The sequence below is a fragment of the Protopterus annectens genome, chromosome 1.part0 (genome assembly GCF_019279795.1).
Source record: "Protopterus annectens isolate FY-2018-M chromosome 1.part0, PAN1.0, whole genome shotgun sequence".
Taxonomy (NCBI): Eukaryota; Metazoa; Chordata; order Ceratodontiformes; family Protopteridae; genus Protopterus; species Protopterus annectens.
In genome coordinates, this window is record NC_056725.1 from 74,179,512 (window position 1) to 74,202,631 (window position 23,120).

General features: G+C 40.2%; 1 protein-coding gene across 2 annotated transcripts in view; it reads right to left on the reverse strand.

The window, feature by feature from the left end:
* Positions 1-23,120, reverse strand: part of MRPL28 (mitochondrial ribosomal protein L28) — a 435,965-nt gene that overhangs the window by 262,365 nt on the left and 150,480 nt on the right. For both annotated transcript variants that reach the window (XM_044084818.1, XM_044084810.1), the window contains exon 3: positions 11,894-12,046. In XM_044084818.1, coding sequence (XP_043940753.1) covers positions 11,894-12,046 — 153 coding nt within the window. The remainder of the gene's footprint in view (positions 1-11,893; positions 12,047-23,120) is intronic.

A 23,120-nucleotide genomic window follows, 5' to 3' on the forward strand; every position in this document is an offset into this window, starting at 1 on the left:
AGGTCACCCCACAGATTTTCTATTGGATTTAGGTCTGGTCTCTGGCTGAGCCATTCCAAAACTTTAATTTTCTTTTGGTGAAGCCATTCTTTTGTTGATTTGCAAGTATGCTTGGGGTCATTGTCGTGTTGAAAGGTGAAAGTCCTCTTCATCTTTAGCTTTCTAGCAGACACCTAAACGTTTTGGGTCAAAAGTGACTGGTATTTGGAACAGTTCATAATTTCCTTCACCTTGACTAAAGCCCCAGTTCCAGCTGAAGAAAAGCAACCCCAAAGCATGATACTGCCACCACCATGCTTCACCGTGGGGATGTTCATTTGGTGATACGAACTGTTGTTTTTGCGCCAAACGTACCTTTTGGAATTGTGGCCAGAAAGGTCAACTTTGGTCTCATCAGACCACAACACATTTTCCTACATGCTTTTGGGAGAGTTGATGTATTGTTTTGCAAATTTTAGCCAGGCCTGGGTGTTTTTCTGTGTAAGAAAAGGCTTCTGTGTAAGAAAAGGCTTCTGTCTTGCAATCCTACCCCACAGTCCAGACATATGGAGAATACAGGAGATTGTTGTCACATGTAGTACACAACCAGTACTTGCCAGAAATTCCTGCAGCTCCTTCAGTGTTGCTGTAGGTCTCTTGGCAACCTCCCTGACCAGTTTTCATATCGTCTTTTCATCAATTTGAGGGACATCCAGTTCTTTGCAACGTCACTGTTGTCCCATATTTTTTCCAATTTTTGATGACCGTCTTCACTGTGTTCCATGGTATATCCAATGCTGTGAAATTTTTTTCTACCCTTCTCCTGACTGATACCGTTCAACAATGAGATCCCTTTGATGATTTGTAAGCTCTCTGTGAACCATGGCTTTTGCTGTAGCAGGCAACTGAGTAAATGTCAGGAAAGTCCTACAAGGACAGCTGAACTTTATTTGGGGTTAATCAGAGTCTCTTTAATTGATGGCAGGTGTGTACCCAAGAAGACTGAATGCTGTAATTAAATCAAAAGGTGCTTCAACAAAGTATTATTTTAAGGGTGTGCACACACAACAAAGTATTAGTTTAAGGGTGTGCACACTTATGCAACCAGCATATTGTACGTTTTTTATATTTTATATTTTTTCCCTTAACAGATTTGTTTGTTTTTCAATTGAACTGTACAGGTTATAGGTCATATTAAAGGTGGGAAACATTTTGAAATGATTAAATATCACAAAAACCTGGCATTTTAACAGGGGTGTGTAAACTTTTTATATCCACTGTAGATAATATGGTATTTAACATGTGGCAAAAGTGCTCCCAAAATGGGTCCTAACATGCCCAGTATGAGTAGGATAAAAAGGGCGGTGACTTCATAGCATTGGAAAGTTTGTAAGTCTTTGTCCTTCAAGGTGATGAATATGCAACTTCCAATCCCGGATCTTACTTTTCTGTGGAGTGTCAGCCTAATGCTGAAACATTCAGTTTAAGGTAAACCTGTGAAGACAGCTACCTTCTTTGAGACTCAACATCTGATGGTCCAGGACACCTTTTAGTAACTTCCAAACAAAAAAGACAGCAAACCAGTAAATGTTCCAATACAGCTCCAGGTGATGGCCAGTTGAAAAAAACTCCAGCGCAAACAGGAACGAGTTAAAAGCGTTTATTTTAAATAAAAAACAACAGCGTGAAGCAAATAAAACACTGAAATCCATTAAGCGCTTTCACCTGAAAAGAAATCAGGCATCATCAGAGTGTTGAAACAAACAATAAACCAACCAGCTAAAATAAATTTCAGACAGCCATTAATACAAACCTATCAAAATGAAGTAATCACTCAATCATTAATGACACATTTTTTAAAGAAGAAAAGAAAAGCGCACACAACGCAACTTTTTCTTACCCTTATAAATAACCTTATAGGTTCCAAAAAATTGAAATAATAAGGTTGAAGTAAAATAATATAGTGTAAAATAAAATAAAAAGAAATGAAATAGAATAAAATAAAATAAAATATTAATGTGATTTGTTATCGAAAATGTCTATGTGTACACATACTTCAAAATTGATCTATTTAAATAAATAAATTAATAAATAAATAGATAAGAAGGTAAGTGTATAAAAAATAAATAAATAACTAAATAAGGTAGTGTTATATTAATGTTAAAAATTTTTGTTAATAATTAATTAATATATTAGTTTACATGTAAATGGTTATTTGAACAAATGTATAATTAAATAAAGTAAAATAAATAAATAAATGAATGAATACATAAATATTGACTATTTAGCATTCAAACTGTCCACATGACAAACTAATAAAGTTTATAGTGTTTGTATGTAACTATATAAAAATATTAACTAAAAATAATAATACTACTAAAAAGTTCAAAAAATACAGATTAATGGATATATTAATGTATTAATATATCCAATTTAAACAAAGAGAGATCTGTACTTTAAAATGCTTGCCATAGAAATATTCTTAACCTTGGTTTCCTTATGGTCTTCCCTACATAGAAACTAGGGCAACTTAAACAAGTAGCAATGTAGATGACCCTCCTAGTGTTGCAATTACAATGGCCAGGACATTTGATAGTCCTATAGAAATTCATAACTGACACATATGGACCATTGTTGATGAACTTGCATACACTAAGGTTAAGAATCCTTGAACACTGTTAGGGACATTAGGAACAAAAAGACGACTAACTCCCTTTATTTACATAGCTTGACTTGTGTTAATTTTAGCAAATTTATATTTTTTATTATTGATAGGATACCTGATAATGACCAAAGTGGTGATGTTAAGATTATATTAGAGATGAGGGAGACCTTGTGGCAGTTGAGATTAAATGCATCTAGATCCCCAGGTATAAATGAGTATATTTCTATGGCAAGCATTTTAAAGTACAGATCTCTCTTTGTTTAAATTGGATATATTAACACATTAATATATCCATTAATCTGTATTTTTTGAACTTTTTAGTAGTATTATTATTTTTAGTTAATATTTTATACAGTTACATACAAACACTATAAACTTTATTAGTTTGTCATGTGGACAGTTTGAATGCAAAATAGTCAATATTTATGTATTCATTCATTTATTTATTTATTTTACTTTATTTAATTATACATTTGTTCAAATAACCATTTACGTGTAAACTAATATATTAATTAATTATTAACAACAAATTTTTTTAACATTAATATAACACTATACCTTATTTACTTATTTATTTTTATACACTTACCTTCTTATATATTTATTTATTAATTTATTTATTTAAATAGATTTGATCAATTTTGAAGTATGTGTACACATAGACATTTTCGATAACAAATCACATTAATATTTTATTTTATTCTATTTCATTTCTTTTTATTTTATTTTAGACTATATTATTTTACTTCAACCTTATTATTTCAATTTTTTGGAACCTATAAGGTTATTCATAAGGGTAAGAAAAAGTTGCATTGTGTGCACTTTTCTTTTCTTCTTTTTTAAAAAAATGTGTTGTCATTAATGACATCGAGTGATTACTTCATTTTGATAGGTTTGTATTAATGGGCGGTCTTTTGAAATTTATTTTAGCTGGTTAGTTTATTGTTTGTTTCAACACTCTGATGATGCCTGATTTCTTTTCAGGTGAAAGCGCTTAGTGGATTTCAGTGTTTTATTTGCTTCACACTGTTGTTTTTTTATTTAAAATAAACGCTTTTAACTCGTTCCTGTTTGCGCTGGAGTTTTTTTCAACTGGCCATCACTGGAGCTGTATTGGAACCTTTTAGTAACCTACTGATAACTATGTAGTTAAGGCACAGGTTCAGAAAGGACAGATAATGGAATACATTCATATTGCAGCTAATGAGAAAGCATTAACTCAGGAGTATGGCCCAAATGTTTTAACAAAGGTTTTCTGAAATGGTAACTGGATTTGATCTCCAAATTTCTACAGCTTGGGGCATTTCTGAAATTCACCATTTCTGTGCATGGGGGAACATGCGTTTCCTGCCAGCATGTATTGCATCATCACTCAGCAGTTTAGGGGAGCAGACCCAGTCTCTACTCCAATCCGTTCATTCTCAAGGAAAGGAAACAAGATCAACTGGCATGTTCAGATCATACCTCTATTCTGCAGTGGGTAGCTGCTGCAAAGAATCTCAAGCAATGAAAACTAAACCTCCCAAGAAGCCATAGCTGTATCTTGGTGGAGCAGCCTCTGACAGTACGGCTTTCTACTGTTGGGCACAACATAATGAAGTAAGCTACCATTTGGCAAGGATTTACTTGGGTACTGAAAGCCTCATACCCCTTGGAGTAAAACAACTGGTCTAACTTCCTAAATTTGTGCATCTTCTTCAGGTAAAACTCAAACTCCCAGTGCATGCCTTTAATATGAAGGACTCTTCCTTTCTCTGTGTTCCACTCCTAAAAAAGATACACTGTGATACATGGTTTGGTTTCTGGACAATTCTGATACTAGTTTTTGAAGACAGCATGGACTATTCCTAAGGTCCACAATACATGTGAAATTCCAAATAGGTTTCCATATAATGGCCTGCAGACTGGACAGTCTTGAGTGCAGAGGTGATGATCATAAAAGGGCACAGTCTTTCAAGACAAACTTCAAACCTGCTGATCCAGCCAATTTAAAAAGTGGACAAGCAAATCTGTTAATCGGGACATTCAAGTTCCTAGGATGGGAAATGCTCTTCTAAAGGGGAAGATGCAGAAACTCTAAGAAACTCATTTACCAGCCAGCATAGGGTAACACCTTACCTCCTTCACAAGGTTGTGATACAGACAAAGGTCTGAAACATTTGCCATGACCATGGAAATAACTGAGACTAAGTCACAAAAGTGCCGGAGAAATGTCAGGATCCTTTGCAAGCTAAACAAATAAGGTGGCATAAGACACCTCTCTGCTCAAAATGAAGAAGCTGTTCAATAGCATAGTAAGTCATGATAAGTCAAAGACTTTCTAGCATTTTCTTTAACAGCGGATGCCCCAGCTTGAAGATAAAGTGGGTTCAAGGGATGCCCCAAGACAGAGCCGGATGCCACCCTGACAAAAAGGTGACACCCTTGATTTACAGTGGGATAGAACCCTGTACTACCCAAAAAATTAACAGCCCAAAACCTCACATACCTCAGTCACCATGTGCCGACAAAGATTAATTTCAGTCAGTCTTCTTTAAATTCAGAGATAAATTTGGAATCCAAAAGGATAGAGGAAAGAATTTCCTGTCACAGTATAGAATGCTGCTGTTCTGCGCAGAATAATAGGAGAAGCACATAACCTATTCTAGTACACAAGCTACTCTCAAGAATGCCCCACTGTAAGATCTGGTCCATGCAAGGCTCCTGAATTCTTAGCTTCAAGATAGAAAAACAGCAATGGCTCAGTAAGTTTAATGGTACGCTCAGTGTCTCAGTGAACAGTAGTCAAGGTGATGCCATGGTCAATGGCCCAACGCCATATATGCACCGTTCCACTGCATAAAGGCATGGAAAAGCGGATTCTTATCCTGCTAGTTCCAATCTGATTTTGTATAACATTCACAATCCTGGTGCCAGTTTTTTTTTTTTTTTTGTCACTGCAAGTCAAGTGTTGGAAGTTGACTGTTCCCTACCTACCTACCTCAGCTGTTATATTCAGCCAGCCATGCAGTGCTGGTTGGTATTTCATCAGGCATAGCAGAATACGTCTGGCATTTGTTCTTTTGATAATCAAGCCATGCACTTTTGAAATTTACTACCATGGTGGCTTCAGGAGTGCTCTAAGAGCTTGCTTTAAGAGTTGCCTAAAATGTACTCATATGAACAGGCTTTCAATAAAAATCTTATTGAACAGCTAATATAGGTTCATAGGTGTTTACTAGGCTAATGACCACAAGGGCCTTTTTAAGCCTAGCATGCATCCCAAATCTCTGACGAGTTCGGATACCCTTGATAAGTGTAAGCATGGGCCTGGGAGATGAACCATTAACAGGTTACCTATTTGCATCAGAGACATAGGTTCCAAACAGGGATGAATTTCTGGTTTTGCATCCAAATGTCAAGTTGCACTTGTATTGGATTAGGGAGGAGCTCCGCTTCACATGGCTCAGTATAGGTGGATCCATTTACAATGAGCTCTGCACACACTTGTGTATTGCCTTTGAGGTTGCAGACATAGCTAAATAATGCTTTATGGTTGTCCTTGGCCTGTGAGGCCAAACTTACCTCAGATTTGGCTTTGGTAGACTATTTGTCCTCTGAGTTGTTTGCTTAGTTTAATGAGAGTGCTTTTATCTTGCTGGGTGCTGCACTTCCTAATTTTTGCCATGATTTTCTTCCTCCTGTTTTGCATCCGACTGATCTTGTGATTCCACTAGGGTGGCTTGTTTTTTTAGTTAGTTTGGTACTTCTTCCTGGTGGGTACAGCTGCCTCTATACAGCTATTAACATGCTTGTACGGGGTTTCTGTGAACAGTTCTGCAGAAGCAGAAGTGTTCTCAGGGTTTATTATTAATTTTGCTGCAGTTATATTTTTATTGACTATACTGTGCTTCATTTATCATCTTGTTTTTCTGTTACTTGTATTACTATTCAGTTTGACAACGTACCACACCAGGATTTGGTTGTCTGAATAAAGCAGAAGGGGATTTGGTCTCAATCCAACTATACATTTTACAATGAAAAGCAGTGCATGCGAATCAGCCTGGTTTCTGTGAGATTACGTTTCCTTGGAAGAGGGTGCTCTCTCTCCATAAAACATGTCAGAACCAAAATGAGCTCTCAGATTCACAAAAATCTTCAGTACTTGTGACAGGTTCTGCTATAAGAAAGGAAACCAACATTAAGAATGGTAGCAAACATCTTTCATTTTACAGTGCAGTACAACAGCCTGACAACCAAAACATTGTTGTTCATACGATGGCTTTGTGGCCATTGAGACATCACTCAAACTTCACCATTCAAACTGGCAAGTCTGGAAATAAACTCAGATATCACAACTGATCTCGAAAAGGAGTGGACGGTCAATGTCTGGACCCTCTATAGATTCCCTCTGCCAGGCTGTCAAGTCATGAACTACAGGGCTCTATTTATGGGTAGGAATGACAGACAATGTAACAAGTCCCATTCTGCATCAATAAATGCAGTCTTCTGAGACCGAATCAGACAGAACTTCTCTCTGTTCATTGACACCTACACAATCTGCAGCCAGAGAAGCTCCCAAACGATGGTGACTACTTGGGAGTGCCCTGATCATGTGAAAAGGAATTTGCACTTGAAACCTTGTGAACCCCCTCCACTGACAGTAGCATCTATAGGTCAAGTCATGATCGCTAGCCTTCTTGTTGTCACTGGGTTGAAAACTAAAGGGAGATTCACTTATCACAAATGAACAACGATACAATGTTTCTGGTAATACAGCTGTCTGCCACTTCCTCTTTCTTAAAAGTTTTGGTATGTGGAATACTACACTCTTCTTTCCTTGCACTTTAAAAGTTAATTTTAACGCTCCTGGGCATGCTGGATCACTGCTGGATATGTCTACCATAAAGTGGCTGGATATTTGAGTATTTTCACAACACTTCCCATATCTGGACTTATCTATGCCAAGGTTGAAAATATATGTAGATGGGTCACTGACTAAAAACTTATGCCTGGAACCTATGGGGCTGTTTAATGTCTCGGTGCTGGACAACATTAAATTCTCATAGGCCAATGTTAAGGGGACATTCATACAGTAACTTGTACATGTGTCTCGAAGCTTTGGAAAAAAAAATAATCCCCTGGTAGTATAGGACTGCCCAAAGTTATTTGTTTCTTTACAACAGAGGCACGCACTACTGTGCAGACAAGATGCAGGGACACCTCTAGATCAGATGGAGTACTGCTAAAATTTGGATCCTTATGTGGAACCTTGTGATATGAAAGACTAAACATAAAATGTACCGAATTATATTACTGCTTTATCTGGGATTTTATTTTATTGTTCATGTACCATTTTGACTTTTTATGAAAAATTATATAATTTCTGCCTGGCTAAAAATATTAATTGCTTTCTTAATCTGCTGTAATCTCTTCACAGCCCACACCTTGTTACATTATTTCATTCAATAAAAATGTAATAGTAAAAAAAAAAAAAAGGTAAAATATCTTTTGGACACATTCTAGTAAGTGATGCATGATTTCCTGAACCCTCATAGCCAGTGAGGATTTAAAAGACCTTGCGTCTTCCTCAAGCACAGTGGTATAGTGAAAAAGTATGCTGGGCCCACAATCTAAAGGGCAATTATTTTCAAGTCTGGAAGTTACAGCAGAAGATTAAAGGCTGTAAACTGCCAACAAGCTACTTCCTTGAGTCCAGGGTTTGATTCCTTCTGCCTCCATTTCTCTACTCAGATTCTGAGCAAGTAAAGCAACCCATAACTGGGATAACTGGGAAATTAGACTACATCACTCAATGGTCTTTCTGGACCTCATGCCTAATATCCACCTATGAACTGTAATACAGCGAATTACTTTATAAAATGGTAAGGTTTATTAGCTCATCACACAGCACACATACATTTGGCAATGGAAGATCCAAAGGCTTTAAGTTCTACTTCTACCCCATGTGCCTGGACTCATTCTAGTCTGGTAGTTAACACAAATAATTAAGTCTATACGCTATTACCAAGCTGCTTCCTGCAGTCCATGGTTAGAGTCCCTCAGTTTACTGTGCAACTTTTCAGCAAGTCACTTAACCAGATCATGCTCTGGGGCAACTGGGTAACTGAGCTAGCCTCTTTATTAATCTTATGTACAGAATGCCTACTAACTACTCAAGAACCTATAATATCTCTAAAGCTGATAAGAAGTGCTGAGTCCATTTAGCTGCAATGGGCTGCACAGGGATTCCCTGCTTGGAAACCATCACAGCTAACTAGGCTACAGAGAAGTCAGGAACAGAAGATAAAACTGGAACAGCAGAGGAATGCTCCTCATTATGGAAGCTAATGCACTGTGGTAAGGAAAGATTGCCTGTTACAACCCATCTACCTTTTGTGCAGAAAAATGGGATGCAAGGCTCAATCCAAATAGGATACAATGTTCAATCCAGGTAATCAACAGGACACTGCACTGGTGAGGAATAGTGCCTAAAGAGGGTGTGATTTGATCATGACAGAACTTGCCAGTGCTGCATACATCTATAAGAGAAAATATGGTGACATTTGCATTAGACAACTCAATGGATGTAGGCCAATGTCAAAGGTCTCTATGCCAGGGAAGCTCTGAAGTTTAACCCCTAAGTTAATATTAGGTAAGCATGCATCAGTACTATTGCTAGGTATGTCTATACCAGGCCCAGTACCTGTGGACCATGCATCAAGTAGCTTACAATGGGGTTAAAATAACACAGGAATTACTGATGTCACTGGATATGAGATCAGGAGCGCTCATGTCAAAGGTGGTGCTAATAAGTTATGTACCACAGAGGACAGTGCCAAAGAAAACAGCAGTCCAGCACCAGAAAATCTGGCATGCCCGAGATCCTATAAAAAATAAAAGTGGACCAAGAAATTATTTATCCTAAAGCATGGACCCCGTTAAATGATCATATCCCATAACAAGTACTGCCAGAACAAGATTCCTCCCGATTTCTGAGGAGAACAAAAAGGCACACAATAGAATTCAGAGCCAGCACTGACATCTGGAGGTCAAGTGTGTTATTCACTATCACGCAGAGAGTGGGCGAGCAGAAGAGACCAAAACATCCCTGCTTAAAGGTGAGCGTAGTGCTTGTGTCAATGGCCACTTTATGGAGGGCCCCTAACTCATTTAGGTGAAGTCATGGGTTGCTGAAAAGCTGAAAGAGAGTACTGCTACACACACCTGCAGAATATAATGCACAGAAAGGCGTTCCCTTCTTTTATCCTTACACTTACAGCATTCCTTGTGTTCCCTGTGTGTGAGTGTTTTTCTTCAACTGTAAAGAACAAAGCTTCTCGTCTACGACATATTCCTGCCATGCCTTCTTGCTAGTCTTGTGGGTAACCCTCAAAAAAGCATGGTACATTTCATGAAAATGTATATAGTACAGGGAGCTCCACGACTATACTACAAAATCAAGAAAAAGACAAAACTCGACATAAGAAAGGTGCTTATCAAAGTGCTCTAGTCAGAGTACAGCACAAACAGTGGCTACCACAGAACAACACTCGGAAGCTGGTAAAGCTTTAATAGGTGTATATTACAGATTTCTTACAAGAAGAAAGACATATTTCACTCTTGGCCACCGTCTGTAAAGAAGAATTAATTATATTAAAATGTTCAAAGCTATCATGCTCCTTTAGTTTTTTGGGGTTTTTGTCCCCCCCCCCCACTCTTTTTTCTTTGTATCTTAGAGCTTTAGCTGCTTGAAAGTGCTACATGTACAACTAAAGAGTTCTGTGCTAGCATTAAGTGTTTTCCAACTTACAAATCCTTGACACATTTAGTTAGCAGTTTTACATTTTTCTTGCTTTTTCTCTCGGTTGATAACTGGTAGAACATGCATCATTTAAAAGGTGATAAAGCTTCATTTACTACATCACATTATGATAAAGTTTCTCTGATCATAACCATGAAGTTACAGGTTCACAAAATGGATGTGAAGGTTCACCCCATAAGCTTCACTTTGCTCTGCTGACTGGGTGAATTTCTTTACATCCAATTCTCAACCTATAATACCTTGGTAATGACCACAAACCTGGAAATACATTTTTAAACTCTATCCAGCAGGATCACAAATAAACACAAAAGACTAATAAAGTTTTGTAGTTCAGATACTGGGATCCAAGCTGTGAGGGATTCCAGGTGCACGATGAAATCCCACTGGAGAATTTTCCCTAGTATAACTTACTGGACATGCCAGGAATAGCCCAGGGAGTGATGCCTCTAATAAAGAAAAGACTACAAAGGTGTCCTACTGTCTGGGAGGTACAGTCCTGAATGGATCTATAGTGAACATAGAAGAAAGAATATTGGATTATACATTTGGGTGCATTATTTCCCCCAGGTATTAATGATCATCTTTAACCTAGTCTTACATTTATTGTACCTTGTTGACCAATGAGTATACATATGCCTATATATATTTTCAATATATAGGGGATCATATTATGTAGAGTCACATGTTATTTATTAATATAATGTGCAGGTTTCCTGACTATGTATAATGTTGATGTAGATTTTTATTTTTATTTTTTCCATTTTTGAATGCATATATGTAACCTTTTGGTGTTTAAGGTCTTATTAGACCATAATACTATACTTTGATTGGATGGTCTTTGGTTAACAGATACTATAAATAGTATCATGTGTATCTGTTGGCTCTCTGTTTAATTTTTGTGCTCCACTGAAGAAGGGGCAACCGAAACCGGTTTGGAGCTGGGGATATAATTTTTATATCCTATGTGATTTTGTCAATAAAATATTTGGGACATCTATTGCTGGCCGTTGTGTGTCATAGAAGAAAGAATGTCATCTTAGAAAAATAATTAAAATTGCAAATCCCTGATTAAACTCTTGCATGCCTACATATCAAAAGTTCATTCTCTACTTACTACATGGATTATTTGTTTTTATTTAGTCCTGGTTAAGATGCTGATCCTAACAAAGGACCCAAATAGTTTGGCATGGTTAACTAAGCAAAGTTGTGAGGCAACCAAAGGGATATTGGGGGAGGCAACAAATGTTGATGAAGTAGAACTTAATAGCAACCTACTACCTTAATAAAATGTTGCTGTGTTGCAGTGAAAAAAATCAATAAAACACCTCATGAATCAAAATATGACAATAAGCAATTATGAAAGATCTCAAATTAACATATTGCAAAAAGTAACTAATTAAAACATTTCTGTATTTTCTTATAGCATTCTCCGGTTTTCAACATACCTTAAGAATATAGAAATCAAAACCATATGCTGCATCAATGAGATCCAAAGTCCTCATGGTGACACTGATTTTAAATTTCTTGTCAAGAATCTCGCTGTACAGCTCACGACTAAACAATTGAGGTTTCCAGGTCACTCTCAAACGGGTTGAAAGCTGAAAACACACAGGGATTTTAATTAGAAGCTGACATTTGTGGCTTCTGTCTTCCATTGTACATAGACACTCAAGTTCTGTATAAGACTACCAGAAGTGATGGTCAGTGTTTTGTGTGTGTATACGAGTAATGTGTCTGGAACTCCAACTAGCACCATGTGAGAAAAGAAACAGAAGCTATTTATTCTCCATACTGCTGCATCTGAGAGAAGGCATTCTACCAGGAGGAAAAGTAGAACCCAAATTTGCCATTAGGACTACTCGGCACTTAAACCCTCTCCAAGCTAATAAAATCGCCTCTAGGCCATCCCTGGCCTTTAACTCTGGCCTGTTTTAAAATTCAAGATTTTTTGTGCTCTCCATATGAAAAGAAAATATCTGTCTACCACTAATAAACTAAACGGACACTCCTATCCTGTCAGATCTATTACATATTTGCAAATTCAGTGGAGGTGTAACCATCTGATCATGGGATCTCAATCTCTTCTGTGACAAGGAGGACATTTTGAAGGGATAGGCAAGTATCATGGAGAACACAGCTGCCATAGAAAAGTACAGTTGTGTACACTTACCATAAATGTAGATGTTTGAGTGTATTCACTGTTGCAGTCATCACATTTGGGTTATCTGCTTGCAGTAGCCCTCAGTCGGCCTGATTATCAAAGTTTTGGATCCTGCGTCGGCTGCGGTCTCATCTTCCATGATGTCAGGTAGTCAGAGGTATAAAGCATGCAGCCGACGCCATTACATCAGTTTTTCTTGCCCCAGATGTCAGGTGCCCCCCAATGGGAAGCAATTTTATATACATATATATATATATATATATATATATATATATATATATAGATAGATATATATATACATATATAGATATAGATATATAGATATATATATAGATAGATATATATACACACATATATCTATATATATATATATATATTTTATATATATATATATATATATATATATATATATATTTATATATATATATATACACACACACACACACACACACACACACACACACACACACACACACACACACACACACACACACACACACACACACACAAGGTTACACCTCCAACAAAAAAGCAAATACACCAAAAAGCTTTTAAGCACAGTAAAGGAGAACAGAGGTATAGCCAAAAGAAGTCAGGGGGCTGGAGGGAAGGTAACCAGGACTGCAACAGTGAATACACTCGAACATCTACATTTATGGTAAGTGTACACAACTGTACTATGTTCTTCGTGTTTCACTGTTGCAGTCACCACATTTGGGTAGATTCCCAAAGCTAAGAATGGGAGGAGGAATTTAGATAGCATTAGGACCAGCTATAAGGCCCTGCAAGACTGCAGTGACAAAGCCAGCTCTGGATTTAGAGAAAATTGTACAGAACTCCAGGTAGCAGCTTCTAGGATGTCTCTGGTAGGGACACCACTGAGGAAGGCTGTAGAGGTAGATGCAGCCCTGGTTGAATGGGGTCTAATCCCCTGTGGGATAGGTTTTCCATGGTGCTTATAGCAGAAATGAAAGCAATGGCCTAACCATTTAGAAATGGTTTGCTTTGAAATAGCCTTCCCCTCTGCCCCTGCAGCAAATGTCACCAGCAGTTGTTCAGATTTCCTTTGAGGTTTAGTCCTGTCCAAGTAAAATCTAAGTTGCCTGTGCACATCTAAGGAATGCAGTATCCATTCCCCTTTGTTCTGTGGATTAGAAAAGAAGGTTGGCAAATGAATGGACTGATTAAGAGCCACACTGAATATCACCTTGGGCATGAAGGAGGGATTGGTCCTGAGGGACACCCTGTCCGCATGAACGATGATGAAAGGCTCCACTGCCATAAAGGCCTGCAATTCAGACACCCTTCTTGCTGAAGTGATTGCTAAAAGGAAAGCGGTTTTCCAAGAAAGGAATTTTAACTCTGCAGTTGCAGCTGGCTAAGAAGGAGGAAGAGAGAGTTTTTCCAATACAAAGTTAAGGTCCCTGGCTGGAGTCGGGGCTCTCCTGGGTGGTCTTAAGTTGGCCCCTCTGAGGAACTGCTTGAGCAGTGGGTGAGAAGAGAGGGGTGGGTTATGTGTTGTAATGAGCTGAACTGGCTGAGGAGTGAATTTTGATGGAGGAAAAATAAAGGCCCTTATGAAGCATCTCAGTTAAGTATTGAAGAATCTGAGGTAAACTGGGCGTTGCTGTGGCCATCCCTTGAGTTTGGTTCCAGGCACAGAATCTTTTCCAGTTTTCAGAATAAGACTTTCTAGTACTACGCCTCCTTGCCTCCAAAATGACATCCAACACTTGTTTACTGATGGATGGTAACGGAGAGATTAGGTAATTAGCCAGACTGCCAGGTTCAGGGTTTGAAGCTGGGGGTGCAGGATCTGGCTCTCCTGCTGTGACAGCAGGGTAGGGGGCTGAGGCAGGTGCCATGGAGCTAGCTGTGACACACTGTGCAAGAGGGGGTACCAGTGCTGGCGTGGCCAGTCTGGTGCAATCAGCATCATCCTTGGTTTGTCCTGTTTGATCTTTAGTAGTACTTTGGAGAGGAGAGGCAGAGGAGGAAAGGCATAAACTGACAGATTTTTCCAGCTAAAGGACAGAGCATCCACTTTCCAAGTTTGTTTGTGGAGAGTCCTTGTGCAGAATTTGTCCAATTGGTAGTTCTGGGGGGAGGCAAACAGGTCTATATCTGGGCTCCCCCATTTGTTGATCAACATGTTGAAAGTCTTTGGTTCCAGTTTCCACTCGTGTGGGTCCATGAGATTTCTGATTAGTTCGTCTGCCAGCGTATTTAGTTTTCCTGGCAGGAATTGAGCCTGTAAGATGCACTTGGTAGCTCAAGGCTGTGTTCCACAGAGTCATGGTTAGTCTGCAGAGGGGGTAAGAATGGGTACCCCCCTGCTTGTTTATGTACCACATAACAGTGGTGTTGTCCATCTTTACCATTAATTGTCCTGGAAGAATGTGGTCCTTGAAGGCCGTCAGAGCATTCTGTACAGCTAACATTTCTTTTTAATTGACATGCAGGTGCATTTGACTTGGGTTCCATTTGCCCTGAATGCATTTCCCTGCCAGATGAGCCCCCCCCCCCCCCATGCATAGTCGGATGAGTCTGTTGTTAGGGTTTGGGCAGCAGGGGGTAGAGTGAATGATAGTCCCTTTTGGTGGCAGGCCTCTGCCCACTAAAGGAATTCTGACCGTAGGCAAGGTATGATAGGAATCATTGCTAGATCCTAAGAATGTTGACACCATAGGCTTTTTAGATACCATTGTAGTTTCCTCATATGCAGTCTTGCATATGGAATTAGTAGAATGCACGAGGCCATGAACCCCAAGGCTTGCAGCATTTGCTTTGCAGATAGCAGGGTTTTTGTGGCCACTAGTTTGAAGTAAGTTGTCAAATGAATTTGTTTCTCTGGCGTGACGAAAGCCATCTGGGATGCCGTGTTCAAGCTTGCTCCCAGGAATATAATTTGTTGACAGGGTACCAGATGTGATTTATTTTTGTTTATGGTGTACCCCAGTCAAGTTAACACCTTTTTACAAATGTCAGATGATTCAGAAGCATGTCCTGGCTTTCTGCCTGAATTAGACAATCATCCAGGTATGGGTATATTTTAATATTTCTTTGCCTGCAAAATGCAATGACTGGAGCTAGGCACTTTATGAATTCCCTGGGTGCAGTAGATAAGCCAAAGGGCAGTGCAGAGAACTGATAGTGCATGTAGCCTGCTTTGAAGCATAGGTAACTTCTGCAAGATTCCCCGATTGGGATGTGCAGGTAGGCTTCCTTTAAATCCAGTGTTGCCAACCAGGCATCCTTGCCTAGCATAGGAAGTAACTGGTGAAGAGTTAGCATCTTGAATTTTGGAATTACCAAAAAGGTGTTTAAAGGTAGAAAGGTCCAGGATAGGACGCCACGAGTTGTCTTTTCTAGAAACCAGGAAACGTCTTGAGTAGAAACATTGTCCCTTTTCCTCTTCTGGTACAGTCTGAATAGCCTTTATGCTTAAAAGAGACAGAGTACTTGCTTCTGAGCCTCTGCCCACTGATTTGGGGGTAGATCTGGCCAACCGTTTGGGGTTGTTAACATGTGGAACTGAAATCTATATCCTTGGGAAACTATATTTAAAACCCATTTGTCTTGGGTAATGGAGTTCCCAGTTTTTTGCCTGCAGAAAAATCTTTTTCCCTAAAGGAGCAGTCGGTTGAGAAGTGCTTGGAAGCTTTACAATTAAGCCATTGAGACAGTTTACCATGGGGGGAGCCTTACTACACCCAGATTTGGAAGTGGGAGCCCCCCCACTGCTTAGTCCTGTGCGTACCCTGGGACTGAAGCCTGGGTGTTCTGCTGGTTCTGGGTTTGGACTGAGTAGGTCTGGAAGAGGCAGAAAAGGACCAATTCTTATAAGGCCAATGACTACTAAATCTTGGAGGCTGTACTTGTAGGAAATCTTAAACAGTTTGCATAGATTTAGCTTTTTCCTCCATCTTTTTAAGAACTTCTTCTGCTTTGTTGCCAAACAGGCGGTCCTGATTTAAGGGAACATCCAGCAATTTAGCTTTACCATGATCTGGCAAGGATTTCTCCTTAAGACAAGCATGCCTTCTAAATAGAGAGCCAGTGACAGCATCCCTGCAAGATGCCTCTAGAGAATCAAAACCACATTGCAAAGTATGTTTTCCAACTTGTTCAGCAGAAAGCAGTAAATCCTGTAAACCCTTGTTTTCAGCACAATCAGGAATCAACATAATTTTCTGTTTAAGCAATCCAGTAATATGCTGCTGATACTTAACATATGAAACTGGCAATTTAAGGCCCTAATGGCCAAGGTTGCAGAAGTGTATACCTTCTTACCCCATCTATCCAGTGCCCTGGAGTCATTATTAGAGAGGGTAAGATTTTTGGCAGTAGTAGCCTTGATGCCCTTGGGTCCCTGTGAGATGGTCTCAGGATCCACAGTTGGATTTTTAAAAGGAACTTGAGAGTCAGGAACCCTGTAATATCTATCAGGTTTTCTGGGAGCAGGAGGTAAAGAGTCAGGGGCCAAGCTACATTCCAAAAAGGCATCATCAACAATGTCTAGTACAGGAAGGATAGCTAAAGGCTTGTGCTGGGGCAGGAGTAAGAAATCCCTAAGCCTTTTTAGAATCAGAGTAATCCTGTCTTTCTCAACGAAAATGCTCCCTAAGAGTATGCAAGGTTTCGCCAAAAGAGAAATATTCTGGGGGGGGGGGGGGGGGGAGCAGAGGGAATAGAGTCCTCGGCATCAAAATCCTCATAAGCAGATAAGGGTAAATCCTGGCCATCAGAGGAAACAGAAATTTCAGAATCCTGGTCAGAAGTATCATAAGCAAATTCAGTCCTAGGTCTCTTAGAGGGGAAGGCTGACTTCCCCTGATTAGAGTAATAAGGTCTTCAGCCATTCTTATTTGTTTTTTAGGCATAGAGGCCTGACCATGCAGTCTGGGCGTCGGTTTTTTAGGCATGGGTCGAGTTTTAGGCCTTGAAGAAGAAGATGGCGTTGGTTTGATATGCAAGTCAGTAGGCCTGAATGCACCCTCAGAAGCCGGTGCCTGCACAGCGGCTCGGGACCCATCCAAGGTAGAGACATCCGCAGGTTCCACAGTTGAAGCACTTCGCGGCATACCGGACTCCGAATGGGTCTCAGTAGAGGCCTGCGAATCTGAAGTGGTGGGTATCAGGGGCTGCGAAAGCACCTCACTGAGTACCGGCGACTGGCTTAGAAGTGTCGTCAGCAGTTTTGGACCTAGGCAGCCTGTCTCTGTCTTTATCTTTGTGTTTTTTCAGAATGTTGGTAGTCAGATGGCTTACTGAAGACATATCTGGATAATTGAACTGAGCACTAAAATATTTAGAAGTGAAAATATACAGACAACGAATAGTTTGTTGCTTAAATAAGGCACAAAAACGGCAGCGAGGTACATCGTGGTCAGGGCCTAGGCAAGGAATACAGTACGAATGAAAATCTTTATGGAGGTATTTTCTTTCCACAAGTAATACAATTATTGACTTTTAGTGACATCGGTTTAGAGCAAGAAAACGTTTCCCCAATGGGGTACTTAGCTTTAGTTGAAGACTTAGGTTCTGAAACTCGAAAATTTCAGTAGTCGGCCGACCGGCACTTGCGAACTGCATCTGCTTCATGCACCGCACATCAAGAAAAACTGATGTAATGGCATCAGCTGCATGCTTTATACTCCTGACTACCTGACGTCAAGCAAGATGAGACAGCAACAGACGCAAGACCCAAGACTTTGATAATCAGGCCGAGTAAGGGCTACTGCAAGCAGATAACCCAAATGTGATGACTGCAACAGTGAAACACGAAGAACATCAGTCTTCCAATCAAAGTACTCCTCTTACTCTATTCAAATGAAATTTAGATGACTGGATGTGAAAATATAAATTCACACCCAGATTTATCACCCCATGTCCCTTATGGAAAAGGGCAAGAAGTAAATGTCCCAACATATCATCGTTCTGCTCACTCTGGGTTATTCATGCACAAAATATAGGGGCTGAAAAACTGCCATGGGGATGTGGAACTGGACTTCTTGAGATCCTGGAGGATCAGTGGTCTAGACAGAACCCATCAATTTATGGACATTACGTACAGAGAAAAGGAAGGCTAAACAAAATGCCTGACAAGTAAGAAACTGAGAAGGAAGGAAAGTGAGCATGAAAAATCTTTCAAGTCAGACTCAATAAACATTCTTACAAGTTCCAGCATTATGGTGAGTACACACAAATAAAAATGATGGGCACTCAACACAATACTGCCTCTGCAAGAAGCAGTCATGCAGGTCTAACTCCAGGGTACCAGAAATGCTCAGACCACTCAAGTTTTCAAGGCTATAAATCGTGCCCCCTACACTCCTATAATAATGCCTAGGCCTATTAGCAACCTCTGGTTCTTTCAAAAGCAAAAACCTAACTCAACAAAAAGTGAACAAAGAAGGGTTAAAGAAAGGAGAAGACTAGTTATATGCTTGCAGCAACCAGAACAACTCTTGGACACAGCATTACGAAGAGTACTTACTTCTGTATCCGATTTCAAACCACTCTGGTTAGAAGGCTTTTCAGACAGAAATGCTCATTGGTGACAGGACAGAATCAAGAAGTCGTTGCACACAAGGCAGACCCACTTTCCTAAATATGGTCCTGGCTATGGAAAGATTGTGGGACTAATCATGAAAATAAGTCCATGAGGTAGAGGGAGCTCCACTCCACTAGACCATTTTTTTTTCCAAATGACCTCTCTGCAACAGGAGTACAAATAAACACCCTTCATTTGTCAATGTACTAGATTACAGCCATACTGTCAGTATGTGCAAATACTAGACCTTAGGAGACTTAAAAATACATAGCCTGAAATGCTAGAAGTAAAGCTCTATCTTCCAGCAATTGTATGTAGAGTTTTGATTTTAATATGCACCAGCAACTCTGGGGCTGCGTGCCGTTTCACATGTCCACCCCACCCAAGTAAGCATTGATGGATAAGGTAACCTGTGGAAGGGGAGTGATATACAGTATGCCCCTAAACAAGGTTGCGGTAGTTTTACCAGCTCTGCCGAACTTAGAAATTCATCTAAAGGCTCCCATAAGAATGTTAAACTCCAACACTGTATGAAAACAACGAAATAAATGTTAGCAAGGTTTCTTTTGTTTTCTATTACTGTATATGTATCTATATCACTTTTTTAATGCCATAGTTAATAAAGAGGTTTTAAAAAATGTAATCTCTATTGATCTCCAGTGTGTAGCCCAGTATGAAAAACAAATGGAATGGATGTCTCCATCAAACCCAGGCCCCTGAGACATAAACAAAGTGAATTACTGTAAGTTATACTGAGTGCCCTCTATCCTCTCCAAGGGTAAAAGCAGACAAGTTTTGGTTGTCTAGTGCACAAACCATAAATATCAACAGCTGCCGGAGTGCCAGTTGAGAGTGTGTGTATTTCACAGCGACTGACCTGTCTGTAGAAGGCATTCCCTGGGCTTACCCAGACTATTACTTGTACCACTCTAGGCAGGGAAAGTGCCCGATTCCCTGCAGCCTTAATGCTACTGCCATTTGCCTGGTGAATTCTATGGCTGCTGCCATGATGAAGACAGGTAAGGCAGTGAACTGAAAATTATCAGCTCCTATGTAGATATGGAGGAACATTCTGAAATGCCTTTTAAGCCTGATCATAGCAGGCTACTAGGCTAACAGCCTCAGGGCCCTTAAAAGCCTAGCCAAGTTCAACCTGTGTGTCTGGTTCAAGCAGACACTAAGATCAGCATCTAACTGCCCCTGTCCAAGAGGTACACAGGTCGAACCCCTGGAGTGAATTTCCAGTTACCTATCCAACTGTCCAAACTGTGTTTAAATACGGCCAATGACGGGCTTTGTTTAACATGAATAGGAAGCTTGTTCCAAAGGTGGGGAAACTGGTGAGATAAATCTGTCACTCCAGCAAGTTCTGTTGATGTTACACACTAGGTTAAGGTCCTTTGAGCGAGTGACCTGTGTGTCACTTGAGTTGCGAATGAGCCAGCATTTCCATTAAAACTGGGTCACAGTTTGCTCTTTATGCAAGGCACAGGTCGCCTCTAAGCAGTCTGTATGACACAGAGTAAAGTGACAATGATTTCAGTCTGTCTGCATAAGACAGATCTTAAAGTCCCTGAATTTTTTTGTAAGGAACCTTTGTGGTCTCCATTTGCTGCAGGTGTTTGGAAAGGAACATACCAAAGGGAGTATTGTACTCTTATTGGCCTGATGAGGGAAGAGTACGGGGGGGTTATAACCTCTTTTTCTGAAGGCAATGCCCTTGCTTATGAGATGACCAATATAAAATGCCCTTATCACTGTGGAGAGATGGTGACTGAAGTTAACGTTGCTGTCAACCTGTGCACCCAGATCTCTCACCACTGAATGTGTACTCAAGGTATTACTATTGATGTGGTAGTTTGCAGGAACACCACCCTTGCCAAAGGGGATGATAATGCATTTTTTGCATTAAGTTTAAGACCATAACTTTGGCACCAGTCATTAGTCTGCATAAGACCTTCTTGCAGGATGTTTAACATCACTAGGGGTTTCAATGATTGCTCCCAGTTTGCAGTCATCAGCAAACTTAGTCAGCCACAGTCCTTTAGATTTACTTTGGAGAAGTAAATTCCGAACCATAGGGGTCCCAGAACCGATCCCTGTGGAACACCACTGGTTACGAGTCTGCTGGAGGAGATGGAGTCCCCTATTTTGACCGTATGAGTTCTATCACTTGAGCCAGTTTGGAACCCACCTGACAATATATGGGTTGATATCCAGGTGGGCGAGTTTACCAATGACGCCTGAGTGGGAGATTGTGTCAAAGGCCTTGGCTAAGTCTAGATAGGCTGTATACATAAATTTACCCTCATCTGGGACTTTGGTGACTGTCTCAAAGAAGTCCACCAAGTTTAACAGTCATGATCTCCCCTAGACAAAGCCAAATTGGGTGGGGTCGAGCATTTGGAGATTTCCTATATTTTGTTAATAAGGTCGATGATGATTTGTTCCATGGCCTTGCAGATATGGCTGGTCAGGCTAATGGGTCTATAGTTCTCAGGGCCCGTGAATGCACCCCCTTTATGCAAAGGGATGATGGTAGCCGTTTTCCATTTGGCTGGAATGAAGCTAGTGCTTAGGCTGTGACTGAAAAGCATGCTCAATGGTGATGCTAATTCCTGATTTAACCCATGTAGAACACAGCCCAGGATGTTGTCTGGTCCCATAGAGGGTGTGTTTTTTGGCCTTGGAGATTTCATTTAAGACCTCCTCCTCGAAGATACTAGGCAGGGGATAGGTGTTAGGGATGCTTTGGGGTATATGTGGCTGGGAGAGGGGAGTGAAGTTTTCACTGAACCTGTCAGCCAGCAAGTTTGCTACAGCCACGTTTTATATATGCAGTGCCATTAACTGAGCTCAGTGCAAATCTGGGCCTCATCTTTGAGGTTATGGATGTAACTAAAGAACATCTTGTGGTTGTCCTTAGTTAGGGAAGCCAATTTGGATTTGTCATTTAGCTTTGGAGGACTTCACTAGGAGTCTTATTTGCTTGATTAAGTTGAGGAGGAACTGTTTCCATTTTTGAGATTGTTCCTTCCTACTCTGACAGCAATTTCTTTCTCCTATCGTATAGCCTATTAATGGCAGGTGTCTATCAGGCAGGTTTGTTTTCCTTGAAGATCTTGCTTTGGTTCTATCAGGTATGGCACAGTCAACATAACTGTACAGATGCTTATATAAAGCATTGGTCTATAACTCAGCATAGGCATCTGTTCCATCAGGTATTTATGCCAACACATAAGAGGCTGAATTTGCCTTGAAGAAGTTTTTTAGTCTAGTTGTTGTGGGGGGTGGGTCTTGTGTTATAGTTACTTCTAGCGAGACTAATTTGTGGCCAGAGCTCACCAAGGATGGTCACACACTGGGGGTGATGCAGCTGTCCCCTACATTGGTGAGCACCAGGTCCAGGAGGTTTCAGCCCCTTGTGGGTGTGTCAACCAGCTGGTCCAGGGCACTGGAGTTAATGAAGCCCAGGAACCTTTGGGCAAGCGAGTTAGAACACACAATTTGCCTACTCTATGGATGAGTAATTAAAGTCGCCCAAAACCAGGGTGTTTGGTGTATCTTGATTGACTCAAGTACATCCAGTAGGCTGAGTGTATGTCCTGATTCATGGAGGAGGGTCCTATACCTAGCAATGACCAGAAGATGGGTCTTACCTACAGTCAACTGCACCTGAAGTAATTCAAGGAAATCAATTGCACCTGAAGTAATTCAAGGAAATCATGCTATTTAACCAGTCTAGAGGTGTAATTACCTTTAATGAATATTGATAAACCACCTGCTTTAGTTCGCACGCCTCCAGTTTGTGATCTGAATGTGTGGGAAGGAAATGTTACTTGGTATAGCTGGGATGCTCTCCACAGCCTTAAACCAGGTCTCAGTGACTGCACAAATGTCAGCATCTTCCAGGGTGAGGATTGCTTCCAGTGACTGCAGTTTCAGGTTTAGACTC